The sequence below is a fragment of the Bombus affinis genome, chromosome 7 (genome assembly GCF_024516045.1).
Source record: "Bombus affinis isolate iyBomAffi1 chromosome 7, iyBomAffi1.2, whole genome shotgun sequence".
Lineage (NCBI taxonomy): Eukaryota > Metazoa > Arthropoda > Insecta > Hymenoptera > Apidae > Bombus > Bombus affinis.
The window spans coordinates 13,212,341-13,227,513 of record NC_066350.1 but is presented as its reverse complement, the minus strand read 5'-3'; the positions used below and the strand labels follow the sequence as shown (position 1 = coordinate 13,227,513).

General features: G+C 35.1%; 5 protein-coding genes and 3 long non-coding RNA genes across 12 annotated transcripts in view; 3 read left to right on the top strand and 5 right to left on the bottom strand.

Annotated features, from left to right (window-relative positions):
• The window catches only part of LOC126918251 (odorant receptor 4-like), a 36,216-nt gene extending 24,145 nt beyond the window's left edge, over positions 1–12,071 (bottom strand). Inside the window, exons 1-5 of one of the 2 annotated variants that reach the window (XM_050725956.1) lie at positions 11,251–12,071; positions 10,565–10,664; positions 10,258–10,359; positions 10,041–10,196; positions 9,658–9,776 (exon numbers count right to left, since the gene is read on the bottom strand). In XM_050725956.1, the coding sequence (XP_050581913.1) occupies positions 9,726–9,776; positions 10,041–10,196; positions 10,258–10,359; positions 10,565–10,664; positions 11,251–12,071 (1,230 nt within the window). In that variant the 3' untranslated portion in view covers positions 9,658–9,725. Of the gene's footprint in view, positions 1–9,657; positions 9,777–10,040; positions 10,360–10,564; positions 10,665–11,250 lie in introns of those variants that run through there. The other variant, XR_007711283.1, reaches the window with a different exon arrangement.
• Positions 684–2,480, bottom strand: LOC126918248 (odorant receptor 4-like). 2 transcript variants are annotated; one of them, XM_050725953.1, is made up of 5 exons: positions 1,684–2,480; positions 1,510–1,609; positions 1,084–1,194; positions 846–1,001; positions 684–780 (listed from the first exon to the last, which is right to left on the bottom strand). In XM_050725953.1, exons 1-5 carry the CDS (start codon positions 2,475–2,477, stop codon positions 730–732), a joined length of 1,212 nt encoding a protein of 403 aa, XP_050581910.1. In that variant the 5' UTR covers positions 2,478–2,480; the 3' UTR covers positions 684–729. The 2 variants fall into 2 exon arrangements, with proteins under 2 accessions (XP_050581910.1, XP_050581909.1); XM_050725952.1 differs by having other exon boundaries at positions 728–1,001.
• Positions 856–5,979, top strand: LOC126918274 (uncharacterized). Its single transcript, XR_007711292.1, has 4 exons — positions 856–952; positions 1,730–4,477; positions 5,219–5,434; positions 5,889–5,979. It is a non-coding gene; the product is annotated as an uncharacterized LOC126918274 (long non-coding RNA).
• Positions 2,980–9,021, bottom strand: LOC126918252 (odorant receptor 46a-like). Of its 2 annotated transcripts, none has more exons than XM_050725957.1 (5): positions 8,222–9,021; positions 8,042–8,141; positions 6,850–6,960; positions 6,551–6,778; positions 2,980–3,061 (listed from the first exon to the last, which is right to left on the bottom strand). In XM_050725957.1, exons 1-4 carry the CDS (start codon positions 9,019–9,021, stop codon positions 6,566–6,568), a joined length of 1,224 nt encoding a protein of 407 aa, XP_050581914.1. In that variant the 3' UTR covers positions 2,980–3,061; positions 6,551–6,565. The 2 variants fall into 2 exon arrangements, with proteins under 2 accessions (XP_050581914.1, XP_050581915.1); XM_050725958.1 differs by lacking the exon at positions 2,980–3,061 and adding an exon at positions 6,427–6,550 and having other exon boundaries at positions 6,623–6,778.
• LOC126918249 (odorant receptor 4-like) lies at positions 4,214–5,966 on the bottom strand. Of its 2 annotated transcripts, XM_050725955.1 has the most exons (5): positions 5,173–5,966; positions 4,999–5,098; positions 4,609–4,719; positions 4,371–4,526; positions 4,214–4,305 (listed from the first exon to the last, which is right to left on the bottom strand). In XM_050725955.1, the coding sequence occupies exons 1-5, from the start codon at positions 5,964–5,966 to the stop codon at positions 4,255–4,257; spliced, it is 1,212 nt and encodes a 403-aa protein (XP_050581912.1). In that variant the 3' UTR covers positions 4,214–4,254. The 2 variants fall into 2 exon arrangements, with proteins under 2 accessions (XP_050581912.1, XP_050581911.1); XM_050725954.1 differs by having other exon boundaries at positions 4,299–4,526.
• Positions 6,634–11,361, top strand: LOC126918276 (uncharacterized). The gene is made up of 3 exons (XR_007711294.1): positions 6,634–6,729; positions 8,295–8,562; positions 11,265–11,361. It is a non-coding gene; the product is annotated as an uncharacterized LOC126918276 (long non-coding RNA).
• On the top strand, positions 11,373–14,220 carry LOC126918270 (uncharacterized). Its single transcript, XR_007711287.1, has 6 exons — positions 11,373–11,466; positions 11,565–11,872; positions 11,954–12,118; positions 12,942–13,063; positions 13,138–13,296; positions 14,122–14,220. It is a non-coding gene; the product is annotated as an uncharacterized LOC126918270 (long non-coding RNA).
• Positions 12,519–15,100, bottom strand: LOC126918268 (odorant receptor 22c-like). The gene is made up of 5 exons (XM_050725978.1): positions 13,897–15,100; positions 13,379–13,478; positions 13,142–13,252; positions 12,898–13,053; positions 12,519–12,828 (listed from the first exon to the last, which is right to left on the bottom strand). The coding sequence occupies exons 1-5, from the start codon at positions 14,694–14,696 to the stop codon at positions 12,778–12,780; spliced, it is 1,218 nt and encodes a 405-aa protein (XP_050581935.1). The 5' UTR covers positions 14,697–15,100; the 3' UTR covers positions 12,519–12,777.
• Positions 15,101–15,173: the final 73 nt, after the last annotated feature.

The following is a 15,173-nucleotide window of genomic DNA, read 5'->3' as shown; positions in this document are numbered from 1 at the left end:
TGGGAATTGGTTTAGAAGGTTGTGAATAATTGCAAGAATCGAAGAGCACGAAGCACGCAATGCTTCTTGCGGTTCACTAGATCGAATTGGGTTTGGTCGAGGCAGGGAAGAATTTATGAAATCGATTCTTTAGACTGTTGGAAGATTGTGTTGGAACGAAATAAGTGCTAACTTGTACCGCTGCTAGTTTCAAATTTAAGGGATGGAAATATTCCTTCGGTACATACAAGATAAAATTTCTAATTCTGTTAAGAACAAAATTGATAAAGCTATTTACTGTAACATTAAAAGTATTAAACGCTCTACAAGTACAATTATACATTTAACATAAATACTTCTATTTTGGTATCGCCCGTCAACAGTGGCCACTATGACGTCATTGGAAAGTCACTTGTGGCATTTAGTATGTTAATTATGAGATATAATTTCATTCTTTTTGCGACATAATACATTTTATAGCTGCCTCAAAGCAATGGAGAATTCCGTCAGCACTTTCAAGTATTGGGATAGATGTGAAATTGAGAAGATAGTAATGCGGGGAAAATAATGAGTAAGAAAAGGAACAAGTAAGTATGTAAGAAATATAAAATACACGTATATGTACATTAAGTGTATAAAATCCCGGTGCATTAGATGCAGATTCTGTGTTGCTATTGTTTGTATTCTAGATTTTATAATATCGATTACAAAAAGTTACACAATTAAAAAATTAATTAGTAGTGTATATAATCATGTTATTTGTCGTAAGAGATTCAAATACGCGAAACCAGTCTTTACCACCTGAAATGAGGATATTTCATGTAGTCGGACACACAGATGTAAATAAAAGGATCAAAATGACTTACATCACCGAATGTGTAGACAGACATGAGAACCATTTTTCCAGCAGTGATTTGAACGACCACACCCGATCGCGCGATGATCAAAATCAAGTCGAGGATTGCTTTGTCGGGTAAGTAATACCAGTTTGTCATATAAACTACTTCACCAACCTTTTTACTCTGTGAAAAATTGAATTTCGTTAGTTGTTATCACGATTTTGATCTGTTGCATTTATGGCATATATTAATTTGAGCCTGATACCTGTTCTGTCAATATTTCACCTATGTAACATATTAGAAAAACGTTGAAACCGATTGAAATATATATCATAATATACGTAATCAGACTTTGAACGTTTTGATCAGCCCATTCCTGGAAATGTCACGCAAAAGGTGTTATATATAAAAATAGTTCAAGCAAAAATGGTTATATATGAAAACTAATTTACAGTGACTCTAAAAAGTATCTGCACATGATATTACTACGAAGCGCCCTCTTAATGGAGTTGTATATTTAATTCTATTTGTTAAAGTTTAGATTATATGAAAGTAGTATTGAATGATAGGAAATTTATGATACTTGGATTTAATTACTTAATATGTAAATGTTATAATACATGCAATGGTGTGCAAATACTTTTTATGAACAATGTGAATTTGATATTGTGGGAGAATGTTTGATGTATACCGAAAGAATGTAGTAACCCAATATGCATATGTTCATCGTGCATCTAAATATCTCTAAAAAATATACTCGGTTCATCAACTTCTCGATGTATCCAATGAAACTGCAATTATCACGTAACATAATCACAGTGTTTACCAACACGAAACCAACAAAAAAGAATACGAATAGTCTTACTTCAGCGTCCTCAAATGTCGCTCCACGATAACTCCTATGCCCTTAGGACCATCTGCCTTCTTCGGTTCGTTCACGAATTCAGTGATCCATACCATAACTACATTCAGCTGACCGCACGCATGAGCAGCTAGAACAGCTGCAAGACTGAACATTCCAACTGTACTGGAGTTGGCAATAATAGTACACCATGCTTGCAAGAAGAGCACGATTTCGTTCGTTGGACTTTCATCGACGTTTATCAGCTTCTTGTATACCGCACAAGGTAACACGTGTAAAATTCTCGTCTCGTTTCCAATTTGAATCTCCACTGTATCCATTGCTGTGACGAAAATAAAGCACATAACGCCACTCTGCATGAAAATAGCGCACGAAGCTGCTACATAGCGACCGAATTTCGCGTTCTTTAGCATCACCCATTGATCCTTCTCTCTGGTCACTGTTTGCCAGTCAGCTTCCATGTGTTCCATGCACTGACGTATATCTTTGCTTCGCAGTAGTAAAGTAGTGTAATTCGCGCTACTGACGACCCAATGACTCACGGGACCTAGCGACTTCAGTTTCAAATAAATACTTTCGTCTTCCAGAAACATGCGTATCAAACAAGGAATCGTAGTGAGTAGTATCGAAGTGTAGCAAATGACGTTTAACGTAATTGACACTATCTTCTCGAATCTCGTAGTAGAGGGAGACGATGGCCATACACCGATTGGTTTTAGGAACCATCGATTCAATTGGAGACCGTAGTCACTGTTGGTCTTAGCGTTTGCTCCTATTGTCACGGGCTGGTTCGTCATCGTGAAATGTAGTCGTCATTACGATCGAAGAGACTATTAATGTATCAAAAGAGAGTGCGTGGGGACCCCGGCGCAAGTTTTTTAGGTACTTATTCGCTGATCGATTCTAGTCGGTTGGAGTTGTTTCAGAACAGTAGAATAAACTTGGAAATTATTTCTCGGAATCGTGTGCACGCAAAGTGCATCTTTACTGTGTAATCAAACTTTTTTTAATCGAATTGTGTTATGTAACAAAAGCTTATAGTCGGTTTCGTCAGTTCTTTAACGTCGTTGCTTTGTAATTCCATCTCCAAGATTTGACTTGATATTGTCGAACGAATATCGTCTGGCATTGTTTGATTTGATACGAAGGGGATATTATCAATAATAATAATACCAATGAAAAATCTCAAAGAAAGAATAAAATTTAAAAAGAATATACATATTGATAGAATTATAAGACATTAAATTATGTTACCATTGTTTATATTTCAATTTCTACGATTTTATCTACAAAATTATATAAGTAAGGATTTCGTTAGAAGTGCATTTAGTTATGTCATTTGACACAGTATATTAAGATACGCAAATGCCAATCTCATCACCTGGAATAGCAAATATTATAGTTTGGAAAGAAAAATGCATATACATAGATTATAGATAATCATCTGACTTACATCACCGAACGTGTGTATGGACATGTGAATTAATTTTCTTGCGGTGATTTCAATGACCACACTCGATCGTGAGATTTTCAAAATCAACGCAAGGATTCTTTTTCTAGGTAAGAAATACTAATTTGTTAGTTAATTTGCCAGGCACCGATCGGTTTTAATATCCAACGATTTATTTGTAGACTGTAATCGCTACGTAATCGCTCTTTGCGTTCGCTTTTATGATCGTAAAGTTGCTCATTGTGGCTGCCCCGCTAACTATTGAATTGCCTCCGTTACAGGAGAATCACAGCACGAAGTTGTTCAACGTCTGCGCAAATTTTTTTCCGTAGTATTATAGCCGATCGATTTGTCTAGTTGTTAGAATTTGTGGTAGGACAACAAATGTAGGTTTGGGAGTTGGTTTAGGAGGTTGTGAATAATTGCAAGAATCGAAGAGCACGAAGCACGCAATGCTTCTTGCGGTTCACGAGATCGAATTGGGTTTGGTCGAGGCAGGGAAGAATTTATGAAATCGATTCTTTAGACTGTTGGAAAATTGTGTTGAAACGAAATAAATGTTAACTTATACCGTTACTAGTTTCAAACTTAAGGGATGGAAATATTCCTCGGGTATATGCCGGATAAAATTTGTAATTCTGTTAAGAATGAAATTGATAATTCTATTTACTGTAACATTAAAAGTATTAAACACTCTACAAGTACAATTATACATTTAACATAAATACTTCTATTCTGGTATCGCTGGACAACAGTGGCCACTATGACGTCATTGGAAAGTCACTTGTGGCATTTAGTATGTTAATTATGAGATATAATTTCATTCTTTTTGCGGCATAATACATTTTATAGCTGCCTCACAGCAATGAAGAAGAATTCCGTCAGCACTTTAAAGTATTGGAATAGATGTGAAATTGAGAAGATAGTATGTGAGGAAAATAATGAGTAATGAGGGGAACAAATAAGAATATAAGAAATATAAAATACATGTATATGTACATCAAATATATAAAGTTCCAGTGCATTAGATGCAGATTCTGTGTTGTTATTGTTTGTGTCTCATATTTCACAATATCGTTTACAAAAAGTTACACAATTAAAAAGTTAATTACTAGTGTATTTAATCATGTTATTTGTCGTAAGAGATTCAAATACGCGAAACCGGTCTTTACCACCTGAAACGAGAATATTTCATGTAGACGGACACACAGATGTAAATAAAAGGACCAAAGTAACTTACATCACCGAATGTGTAGACAGACATGAGAACCATTTTTCCAGCAGTGATTTGAACGACCACACTCGATCGCGCGATTATTAAAATCAAGTCGAGGATTGTTTTATCGGGTAAGTAATACCAGTTTGTCATATAAACTACTTCACCAACCTTCTTACTCTGTGAAAAATTGAATTTCGTTAGTCGTTATCACGATTTTGATCTGTTGCATCTCTATGATGTATTAATATCCGTCTGGTACCTGTTCTGTCAATATTTCACCTATGTAACATATTAGAAAAACATTGAAGCCGATTGAAATGTATATCATAACATACGTAACCAGACTTTGAACGTTTTGATCATCCCATTCCTGAAAGTGTAATGCAAAAACAATAAGATAGTTATATGTAAAAACTAATTTACAATGACTCCAAAAAGCATCTGCACATCATTTTCGAATGAAGCGCCTTTTTAATGGAGTTGTATATTTCATTTTATTTATTAAAGCTTTAATTATATGAAAATAGTATTCAATGATAGGAGATTTATCATAATTGGATTTAATTAATTAATCATACGTGCGATGGTGTGCAAATACTTTTTGTGAACACTGTGAATTTGACATTGAGAGAGAATGTTTGATGTATACCGAAAGAATGTAGTAACCCAGTATGCATATGTCCATCGTACATCTAAATATCTCTAAAAAATATATCCGGTTCATCAGATTCTCGATATATCCAATGAAACTGCAATTATCACGTAACATAATCACAGTGTTCACTAACACGAAACCAACACAAAAGAATACGAGTAATCTTACTTCAGCGTCCTCAAATGTCGCTCCACGATAACTCCTATGCCCTTAGGACCATTTGCCTTCTTCGGTTCGTTCACGAATTCAGTGATCCATACCATAACTACATTCAGCTGACCGCACGCATGAGCAGCTAGAACAGCTGCAAGACTGAAAATACCAACTGTACTGGAGTTGGCAATAATAGTACTCCATGCTTGCAAGAAGAGCACGATTTCGTTCGTTGGACTTTCATCGACGTTTATCAGCTTCTTGTATACTGCACAAGGTAACACGTGTAAAATTCTCGTCTCGTTACCAATTTGAATCTCCACTGTATCCATTGCTGTGACGAAAATAAAGCACATAATGCCACCCTGCATGAAAATAGCACACGAAGCTGCTACATAGCGACCGAATTTCGCGTTCTTTAACATCACCCATTGATCCTTCTCTCTGGTCACTGTTTGCCAGTCAGCTTCCATGTGTTCCATGCACTGACGTATATCGTTGCTCCGCAGTAGTAAAGTAGTATAATTTGCGCCACTGACGATCCAATGACTCACGGGACCTAGCGACTTCACTTTCAAATAAATACTCTCGTCTTCTAAAAACATGCGTACTAAACAAGGAATCGTAGTGAGTATTATCGAAGTGTAGCAAATGACGTTTAACGTAATCGAAATTATCTTCTCGAATCTTGTAGTAGAGGGAGACGATGGCCATACACCGATTGGTTTTAGGAACCATCGATTCAATTGAAGACCGTAGTCACTGTTGGTCTTAGCGTTTACTCCTATTGTCACGGACTGGTTCGTCATCGTGAAATGTAGTCATCATTACCGTCGAACAGACTATTAATGCATCAAAAGCGAGTGCGTGGGGACTCCGGCGCAAGTTTTTTAGGTACTTATTCGCTGATCGATTCTAGTCGGTTGGAGTTGTTTCAGAATAGTATATTAAACTTGGAAATTATTTCTCGGAATCGTGTGCACGCAAAGTGCATCTTCACTATGTACTCAAACTTTTTTTAATCGAATTGTGTTATGTAACAAAAGCTTATAGTCGGTTTCGTCAGTTCTTTAACGTCGTTGCTTTGTAATTCCATCTCCAAGATTTGACTTGATATTGTCGAACGAATATCGTCTGACATTGTTTGATTTGATACGAAGAAAATATTATCAATAATTATAATACCAATGAGAAATCTCAAAGAAAGACTAAAATTTAAAAAGAATATACATATTGATTGAATTATAAGACATTAAATTATGTTACCATTGTTTATATTTCAATTTCTACGATTTTATCTACAAAATTATGTAAGTAAGGATTTCGTTAGAAGTGCATTTAGTTATGTCATTTGACACAGTATATTAAGGTACGCAAATGCCAATCTCATCACCTGGAATAGCAAATATTATAGTTTGGAAGGAAAAATGCATATACATAGATAACAGATAATCATCTGACTTACATCACCGAACGTGTGTATGGACATGTGAATTAATTTTCCTGCTGTGATTTCAATGACCACACTCGATCGTGCGATGATCAAAATCAACTCAAGGATTCTTTTTCTAGGTAAGATATACCAATTTGTCATATAAACTATCTCACCGACTTTCATGCACTGTCAACAATTCACTCGATTAATCGTGGATTCCTCGGTCTGGATCGGTGGACATCACGAGTCACTGGTACCTGTTCTGTTAGCAATTCACCAATATAACATAGTAGAAATGTATTGAAAGTAACTGATGCAAATATTATGAAATAGGAAGTAAGGCTTCGAACATCATGATCGGACCATTCCTAGAAATAAGTATATTCATATCTTCTGAAAAATTTCGAATTTTATCAGAATGAATCTTTTGATGTGAAAAATGGTGATGTGATATGAGTAGGCTACGAATTTTGATGATTTTACGTGGCATTTATACAAAAATGCGCTGAATACATATGTTATACAAAATTGTATGGAACATCCAATATAAAGTAGTCATGAAACAAATTTCTATTTAATTTCTTAGTTCGTGTATTCGTAATAATATTTTGAATAAATATCTACGATTAAGTATGAAAATATGGACATACGTGTGATATATAGGGCAATCAGTAAATTTTTTTACGAAGCTTTGTCTTATGTTTTACATGTTTACAAACTAGAAAAATCTATTATATAGATAGAAGCTTGATACTTCATTAAAGTATAACCACTTGATTCAGAACTACTATACTTATGTGATACACTGAATATACCAAATAAGAATTAATTTGAAATTGATTCGGTGGAATAAAGCAATATCAAAATCATCTTCATACAGTAATAAATTCAATATTTTATCATTGACAGGGACAAGAACCACTTTGAAATGGAATATTAACAGCTAGTGACCACATTGATTGTCAATTTTCGTTTTCTAGCATAGACAGTGTACATTTGCTTTCCGTCATATTTCATTTTTTTCTCATAACTTTTTAAGAACTTCAAACATTTTCGTTAGTTATTCCTAAAAAACATAGTGAAAAAGCATGCTCAAAAGAGTCGGTGCACCTTATATATTCACGTAGTATAAAATACAAAGATAGCTTGATATCGTATCAGATTGTCCAGAAAGATTTTTTCCTTTTATAAGAAAATGATAGATACGTAACATTTATTGTTTTATATTATTTTATTGAATTATGTATGATCCATTTTGCGCATTTTTATATTAAGGTAAAGAAAACAACATTTGACCGATTGGGTTTCATGTTTGTATAAAGGTGCATTGTTGTAAAAGACATGTTTGTAAAAGAAAGAAACTTTTGGGACAACCTAATATTATTCAATGTTAGTTTAAAAAATTAGTTACATAATAAACACTACGTATATCTGATATCCCATATGTACCGTAACGATATAATACCCAACCATGCATATTGCCAAAACGCATCTAAACAACTCTGTCATGCACACCCAGCTCATTACTTCTTCTATACGTGCTATAAAACTGCAATTAACACCAACATATAATCACCAATAAAGAAAGCTATTTTCAACAAATTAACCAAAAAGATATAAGAATCTTACTCTAGTGTTCTCAGATGATGTTCCACGATCGTTCCAATTTTTCTAAAAGAAGTATCCTCCTTTCTGTTACCAGCTTCATTCACGTAGTCACTGATGCAAATCGTTAACACGCTCAGTTGACCGCAAGCATGTGCTGCTAAGACACTCGCGAGGGTGTAAAATCCAATTCCGCTGGAGTCGGCGATGAAAGCCGATAGAAACTGCATTACGAGGACTATTTCGTTCGCGGGGCTCGTGTCAACTGGGATCATCCTGTTGTAAACACCAAGGGGCAACGAACGCATGGTCCTCGTCTCGTTACCAACTTTGATGATCTGCGTACTGGACGCACTTACTATACAGTAAGACATGATACCACTGTGCACGAAGATCGCGCATATAGCCGATACGTATCGGCCAAACTTCGCGTGTTTCAACATTACTTGTTGCTGTTTCTCTTTCGTCACTATTTGCCAATCAGTTTCAATGTGTTCCACACAGTCACTTATATTTTTGCTTCGAAACAGCAGGTTGGTGTAGTTGATTCCGCCGATGAACCAATGACCCAGAGGACCGAACACTCTTACTTTTCTATAAAAACTATCATCTTCGAAGATCAAATGAGCGACGCAAGGGATTATGCTGAACAGTATAACGACATAACAGAAGATGATCAAAGAGACGGAAATGACTTTTTCGAGTGTCGAGGTGGTGGAAAAATATGGCCAAGCACCGATCGGTTTTAAGAACCAGCGATTTAACTGGAGACTGTAATCACTGTTGCTTTTGGCGTCCGTTTTTATAATCATGGATTCGTTCATGGTGACTGCTCATCGGAGTCGCTGTAGCTATTGAATTGCTTCTCTTACCGCGGAATAGTAGACACAAAGTCGTTCAACGCTTGCGCGGATTTTTTTCGGTAGTATTATAGTCGATCGATTAGTCTGGTTGTTAGGATTTGTCGTAGAAGAGCAAAGGGAGGTTTAGAAGTTGGTTTAGAAAGTTGGCTGTAATTGGAAGACTCGGAAAATACGAAGTACGCAACGCTTCTGCTGGTGTACTAGGTTAAATTAGGTTTCATAGAGGCTGGGATGAATTTATGAAATCGATTTCTTAGACAGTGAGGTGACGGTGTCGAAACGAAGTAAGTGTTAGACAGGATCGCTGCTAGTTTCGAAGTATTGGATATGGAAATAAATGCGTTCCTTCTTCTATTCTTATATTTCTATCTAACAGGAAATTATCATTTATCTACTGACATTGATATTTATATGTTGACTATTGGCTGAATTTTATGTCATATTCGTGGCATTGCTTATTCGGGGACATGGTAATATGTACAATAAAATTTTTCGCTCCGATGGAAGTACAATTGCTAACGATATTTACTATAATATTCAAAGTATTTAAAAATTTTACTAATGTTCATTTAACGAAAATACTTTAATCCTGGTGGCCTTAATCGACGGTACCAATATGACGTCATTAAGATTGGTGTAGCTTTCTTGGTTTAAATTTAAACGGGTTACATCATTGTGCGGATCATGTTCAGGTATGCGAAAGACGTTTTAAACACCTGAAAGATAGGATACACGTATATTTATATTAAATATGTAAAATTCTAGTGCATAAGATGTAGATTCCATTAAAATTACGCGATAATTTCAGTCTACTATGAAATTAAGATATAATAAGTGCTAAATAAAAATTGGTTATACATAGATATAATAAATTGAGTAAAATTGTTTATCAATATAAAATCCCAGCATTTTAAACATGGATTCTATCGAGAGTTCGATCAATTGTACCTTAAACGTTTCTATATTTCATCGATACTTACGGCGCCAAAGGTAGCGATAGATATTTGTACGAATTTTCCAGCAGTAATTTTGACCACCATACTCGATCTTGAAATAACCAGCACTAAACCAAGAGCAGTTTTTGGAGGTAGTCGGTACCATTCAGTCATATATACTTTTTTCCCAACTCTTTCGCCCTGTCGTGTATTTGATAGTTTGAAATTTAATATAAATCCTCCTTTATTGTCACTTTCTTACCTGTTCAGTAATTATTTCCCCGATATAACAGAATATAAATATATTAAATACCATGGACGCATACAGTATAGCGTATGCAATTATTACATCCTTCGATTTTTCCTGAGAAATTAAAATATGTGTGTCGTATAAATAGTTACGCGAATTAAGTAGAAAAGTCAACGTATGAGTCGCCGTTCTCTATTTAACACTACTTTATTTATGTCAGAAGATATTGGAATATTAAAGTGACTTTAACTCTGTCTAGGCGATATTATAGAAATATTTCTAATACATAAATTTTTTTTAGTTCTATCTTGAAGCGTACCGTGAGCAAATAATATTTGATCATGCACATGTTCATCGTACATCCCACCAACTCAACGAGACATATCATATTCATAACTTTTTCTATAGATGCCATGAGACTGAAAGTAATATTTTCGTAATATATACCCATTATAGAAATTTCATAGCAAAATAACATTACAGAATAATAAATGTATAAATTCATCAGAGAAAATTAATTTAGTATAAATAATTTTTCCTACGATTAGACGTGCTTAAATTATTTTGTCGTATTGTCACAGTAGTGTTGTGTTTCATTTATTTAGTGTCTTACTTGAATTTCTAAATCTTAATAATTTGCAAGAAAACGTCCATTCTTTCAAAAGTATATTGACCATAGTCAATAAATCTAGGTATCTTACAATTATCATTGCGGATGACAGATATATCTGAATTAGAAATGCAAGTAATAATCAACAGAAAAATCAAATAAGAACGTACTGTAGAAAATGCTGTATCAATAAATAGATCGTATACGGGGACACAACAATTTGCAATTTTATCATATTTTACAAGTCTTAAAAGGATATTTGGCTGAAATTGAAGTATAAATCAAAAAGAAAAAGAAAGACAAGAAATAACATAGTCTCATTGATATTATCAAATAATCCGTATCGTTAAATGAGACATATATGCACAAATAACAACACAATAACCAGTAAAAACCTCAATGTTCGCAGATGATGTTCAACGATAATCCCAAGCTTCCTCTGAGCGGCTTTCTGTTCTTCCTGTTTTTCCTCCTCCTTCGTATTCACCAAATTGTCCAACCTGGCCATCACCACGTTCAACTGACCACTTGCGTGCATCGTTAGGACAGCTGCTAAGCCACAAGCACCCACCGTGACAGAGGTCACGACGAACCCAGAAAGGAGCTGCAGGGTGAGCACGATCTCATTCGCAGGACTGAATCTAACGTCCAACAAATTCGTGTAAAACGGATAAGGTAACGGGTACATGGAGTAACTGTCATTCCCCAGATGAAACACCATCTTCTTAAAGCCATTAGTCACTGTGTAGGCTAGAACGCCGCTGTGCATGCACAATGCAGCTACGAGCGCGATGAAACGCCCGACCTTCGCGTTTTTTAACATCAATTCACGATCGCTTTCATTTTCGACCATCTGCCAGTCGCGCTCCACATGTTTTATGCAACGGACGATATCGTTGATTCTCGACAAGAGGCAACAATAATTCAGTTCTCCCATCAGCCAATGACTAACTGGACCAATGGCCTTCATCCTCGTCTTCGAGCTCTCAGCTTCGTACGCAATATACAATATACAAGGTACGATCATGAAGATAATCAACGAATGGCAAATAAAGTTCAACAATCTAACGAATAATCTCTGCGTTCTGGTTGTCTTAGCAAGCTTCGGCCACGCTCCGATTGGTTGCATTAACCAGCGATTCACCTGGATGCTATATTCGAAATCACGAGCGTAAATAACGTTGGATATCCGTGGTTCGCTAGTCAAGTCCAACATGGTTACTTCGCGGAGGTCGTTCGTGAAGTGACTAACTCAAGTTTCAGGTATAATGCTATGGTAAAATGGCGCATGCGCGATTTTTTTCTCGACCGCGTATGCAAAGTTGCGCCATGGCGAGAATATTTAACGAATGAATGTAATGGTACTGACAGGGAACGCTCATTGATTCATCTACTGAGGTTGTGCGATGAATTGGAATCGATGCACCCTAGGGTATAGTTTTTAGCCTGCGATTTCCATCATTTTTATGAAGGAAGCAAGTTGATAAAGTGCATGATAAGAGTCTTTTGGATCTTTAAATAATGAATTTTGTACGTGTGTTTTTGTATGTATAAAATAAATTTGTCTAACTAATTAGAAAATACACTCGGTAGATATATATTTACCGCTGATATAATTTTTCTCCAGAAAGCCCTAAATTATTGGTAAAAGGAATACATCTTTTCTTAATTATATTGCACTTAAATTGAAACGCATTTTACTGAACTCAAATATTAGAATATTTATGGGTTACTCTACAAAATATCGAGACTGAAGGGACTAATACAAGAAATAATAAAATCATGTTGTTCACGCTACTAAACTTTCTCATTATGCTGAAAATATTAGTTTCATTAACTCTATAATATAGCATATATAGACACAAAAGTTCTAACAAATTTCTATATATTACCAAGAATAAATGGTTATATTATTCAAATGTTCAAGTCAATGCTCGTAACATGTTTAAGAAAGCCATCGCCGTTTTAACCACCTATTCGTTCAAAATATTTCAGTTAATTTATGAATTTAAGCAAAAAAACATCAATAGGCTGATACTCACATCGCTAAAAGTACTAATAGATAATTCAATCATATTTCCTGCAGTGAATTTTATCGACGAATTGGACATTGCAATGATTAGAATGCAGCCAAGTTTCTTTCTTCCTGTCAATCGATACCAGTCGATCATATATGTCATTTCACCAACTTTTTTGCACTGTTTTAAGGTATTCATTTTTATTAATTCCTATTACCATAGTGTGGTCTTTTGTGTGAAAAATTGATTAATATACGATTGCAGGTACCTGCTCAGCAACTAATTCGCCTATATAACAAAATATAAAGATGTTGAAAGTGAACGATGTCATTAAGGCCATGTGAGTTATTGAAAGCATTATGTCTTTCGAATTCCATTCCTGCAACATCATGAAAATACACTCTGTATTAATATATCATATTTGTAAGTATAATATTAATAGGTAACTGCATTATTAGATTTTTGCGTGCATGTTTTTTTTTTGATAGTTTTGTTGTATGCGTACCATTATAAGATAATATCCGAGGAGGCACATAATCAACATACAGCCTAAAAATTCTACGAAAGATATTTGTTGAAGAGCATTTTCGGTGAGCGCCAAAAATCTGAAATGTGATGAATATAAATTGCAACCGCTATAACACGGCGGAATAGATGTCGAACTTGGAAAATTTAAAATCTAAATTTTCAAATATTGCAATACTTAAATTTCGAAATTTCGAAATTTTTATATTCAATTTAATTATTCAAATTAATTTAAAATTTAATTTCAAATAGTTCTACATTTCTATATTTTCAGATTTCCAAATTTTTTTAATTCTCAAAACGTCAAACTTTCGTGTCTTTGAAAATTAATTATCAAATTAAAGAATACCAATTTTCAAGTACCAAATACTAAATTTCATATATACATTCATAACATGAAATTGAATTATTCGGTTAGATACTGTGATATCGCGTGAAGTATATTTTGAATGAAAATAAAAAACGTAACACCGTAATTATTAAATAAATTTTACTCGCTTCAGTATCCGGTTGTGTTGAATGACAATTTTAGCGATCCTCCCATTCACGGTATTGCTCATATCGGGTCGACCATCGACCAAATATTCCAGCCAGTTCATCATCACTTTCATTTGGCCGCAAGCATGTACCGCGAACACAGCAGCGATACTGCAAGCCGCTGATGTTACAGTATGCATCACGGCACCTGTTAGAGTTTGGATGAAGTAGAAAATTTCATTACAGGGACTGTAACGCACATCAGCGATAAATCCCGGGACAGGAAAGGGTAACGAGGCGAAGCTCAAATTTCCACTCTCATCGACCACTTTACCCATGCTGATTGGTACAATGATGTAGTGAAATGCAAAAGCACTAAATAAGAAGAAGGTGCAAATGGCAGCTAATCTTCGTCCGTAATTCGCGTTCACTGTCATGATGTTTCTATCTTCTTGATGTTCGATGTTCTTCCAGTCCCATTCGATGCGTTTGCACCCCTCGCGGATGTCATTTTCGTGAAGTATCAAAAGATAATACTTTATAAACGTCATTAAGAAAAAGATCAGTGGTCCAAGCAACTCGATTTTATGATACAATTCCTCTATTTCTATGAGGGCGTACAGACCACAAGATACGAACATGAACGCGATCAAACCGAAGCAAAGAATGTTAATCAGTGAAGAAAAATATTTTCCAATCATAGATTTACGAAAATTTGGCCAAGCACCGATCGGTATTAGCAGCCAACGATTCCACTGAATACTCGAACCCACGTCTTTCTCGTAGTCATGCTCGGTCACGACAGATTTCTGTTTTTGCATCGTTGGTGCTCGACCGCTTGCTTGCAACTGAATGTCCGTGGCTCGATGATGATTCAAATGAACGCGCGTGCGTTCATGTTCGCAAGGGTGAAAGAAACTTCATGTATTATTTTTTAGACGGCTCCAGACCTCCTGAGTCTTTTCTAACCCTTTATGCATTATTTACCACTTTAGGTAATGACCTACAGAATCATCGATAGATTGATTTTTTTCTAGTACAGCACGAGGGTCTTGCCGTGTCGCAACAAGTTGAAGGAATCAATTTCTATGGGAAAACTCTTCAGTCGGGGAAACTTCTGACATTTCCTAACACATTTTCAGATGTACGTACTTCTATCACAATTTTTAAAATTTTATAAATGTTTAGAAATACGATTATTATAGAATGTCGAGTTGAGCGAGATTGTTCTTTCTGAATTTATAATACGATATTTATAATATGATTTATGATATGATAAATCAAATATATAATATTTA

Bases quoted from the DNA above. Each gene is read 5' to 3' on its own strand.
- LOC126918249 (XM_050725954.1), bottom strand. From the start codon at position 5,966: ATGACGAACCAGTCCGTGACAATAGGAGTAAACGCTAAGACCAACAGT. The intron at 5,099-5,172 runs GTAAGATTACTC...TGATAATTGCAG, and splicing joins CGACATTTGAGGACGCTGAA to TTTCATTGGATATATCGAGA. The intron at 4,720-4,998 runs GTATACATCAAA...TTACACTTTCAG, and splicing joins TGGGTTACTACATTCTTTCG to GAATGGGATGATCAAAACGT.
- LOC126918248 (XM_050725952.1), bottom strand. From the start codon at position 2,477: ATGACGAACCAGCCCGTGACAATAGGAGCAAACGCTAAGACCAACAGT. The intron at 1,610-1,683 runs GTAAGACTATTC...TGATAATTGCAG, and splicing joins CGACATTTGAGGACGCTGAA to TTTCATTGGATACATCGAGA. The intron at 1,002-1,083 runs GTATCAGGCTCA...AATTTTTCACAG, and splicing joins GTGAAATATTGACAGAACAG to AGTAAAAAGGTTGGTGAAGT.
- LOC126918268 (XM_050725978.1), bottom strand. From the start codon at position 14,696: ATGCAAAAACAGAAATCTGTCGTGACCGAGCATGACTACGAGAAAGAC. The intron at 13,479-13,896 runs GCGAGTAAAATT...ATCACATTTCAG, and splicing joins CAACACAACCGGATACTGAA to ATTTTTGGCGCTCACCGAAA. The intron at 13,253-13,378 runs GTACGCATACAA...ATGATGTTGCAG, and splicing joins TCGGATATTATCTTATAATG to GAATGGAATTCGAAAGACAT.
- LOC126918252 (XM_050725957.1), bottom strand. From the start codon at position 9,021: ATGAACGAATCCATGATTATAAAAACGGACGCCAAAAGCAACAGTGAT. The intron at 8,142-8,221 runs GTAAGATTCTTA...TGTTAATTGCAG, and splicing joins CATCATCTGAGAACACTAGA to TTTTATAGCACGTATAGAAG. The intron at 6,961-8,041 runs GTACATATGGGA...ACTTATTTCTAG, and splicing joins TTGGGTATTATATCGTTACG to GAATGGTCCGATCATGATGT.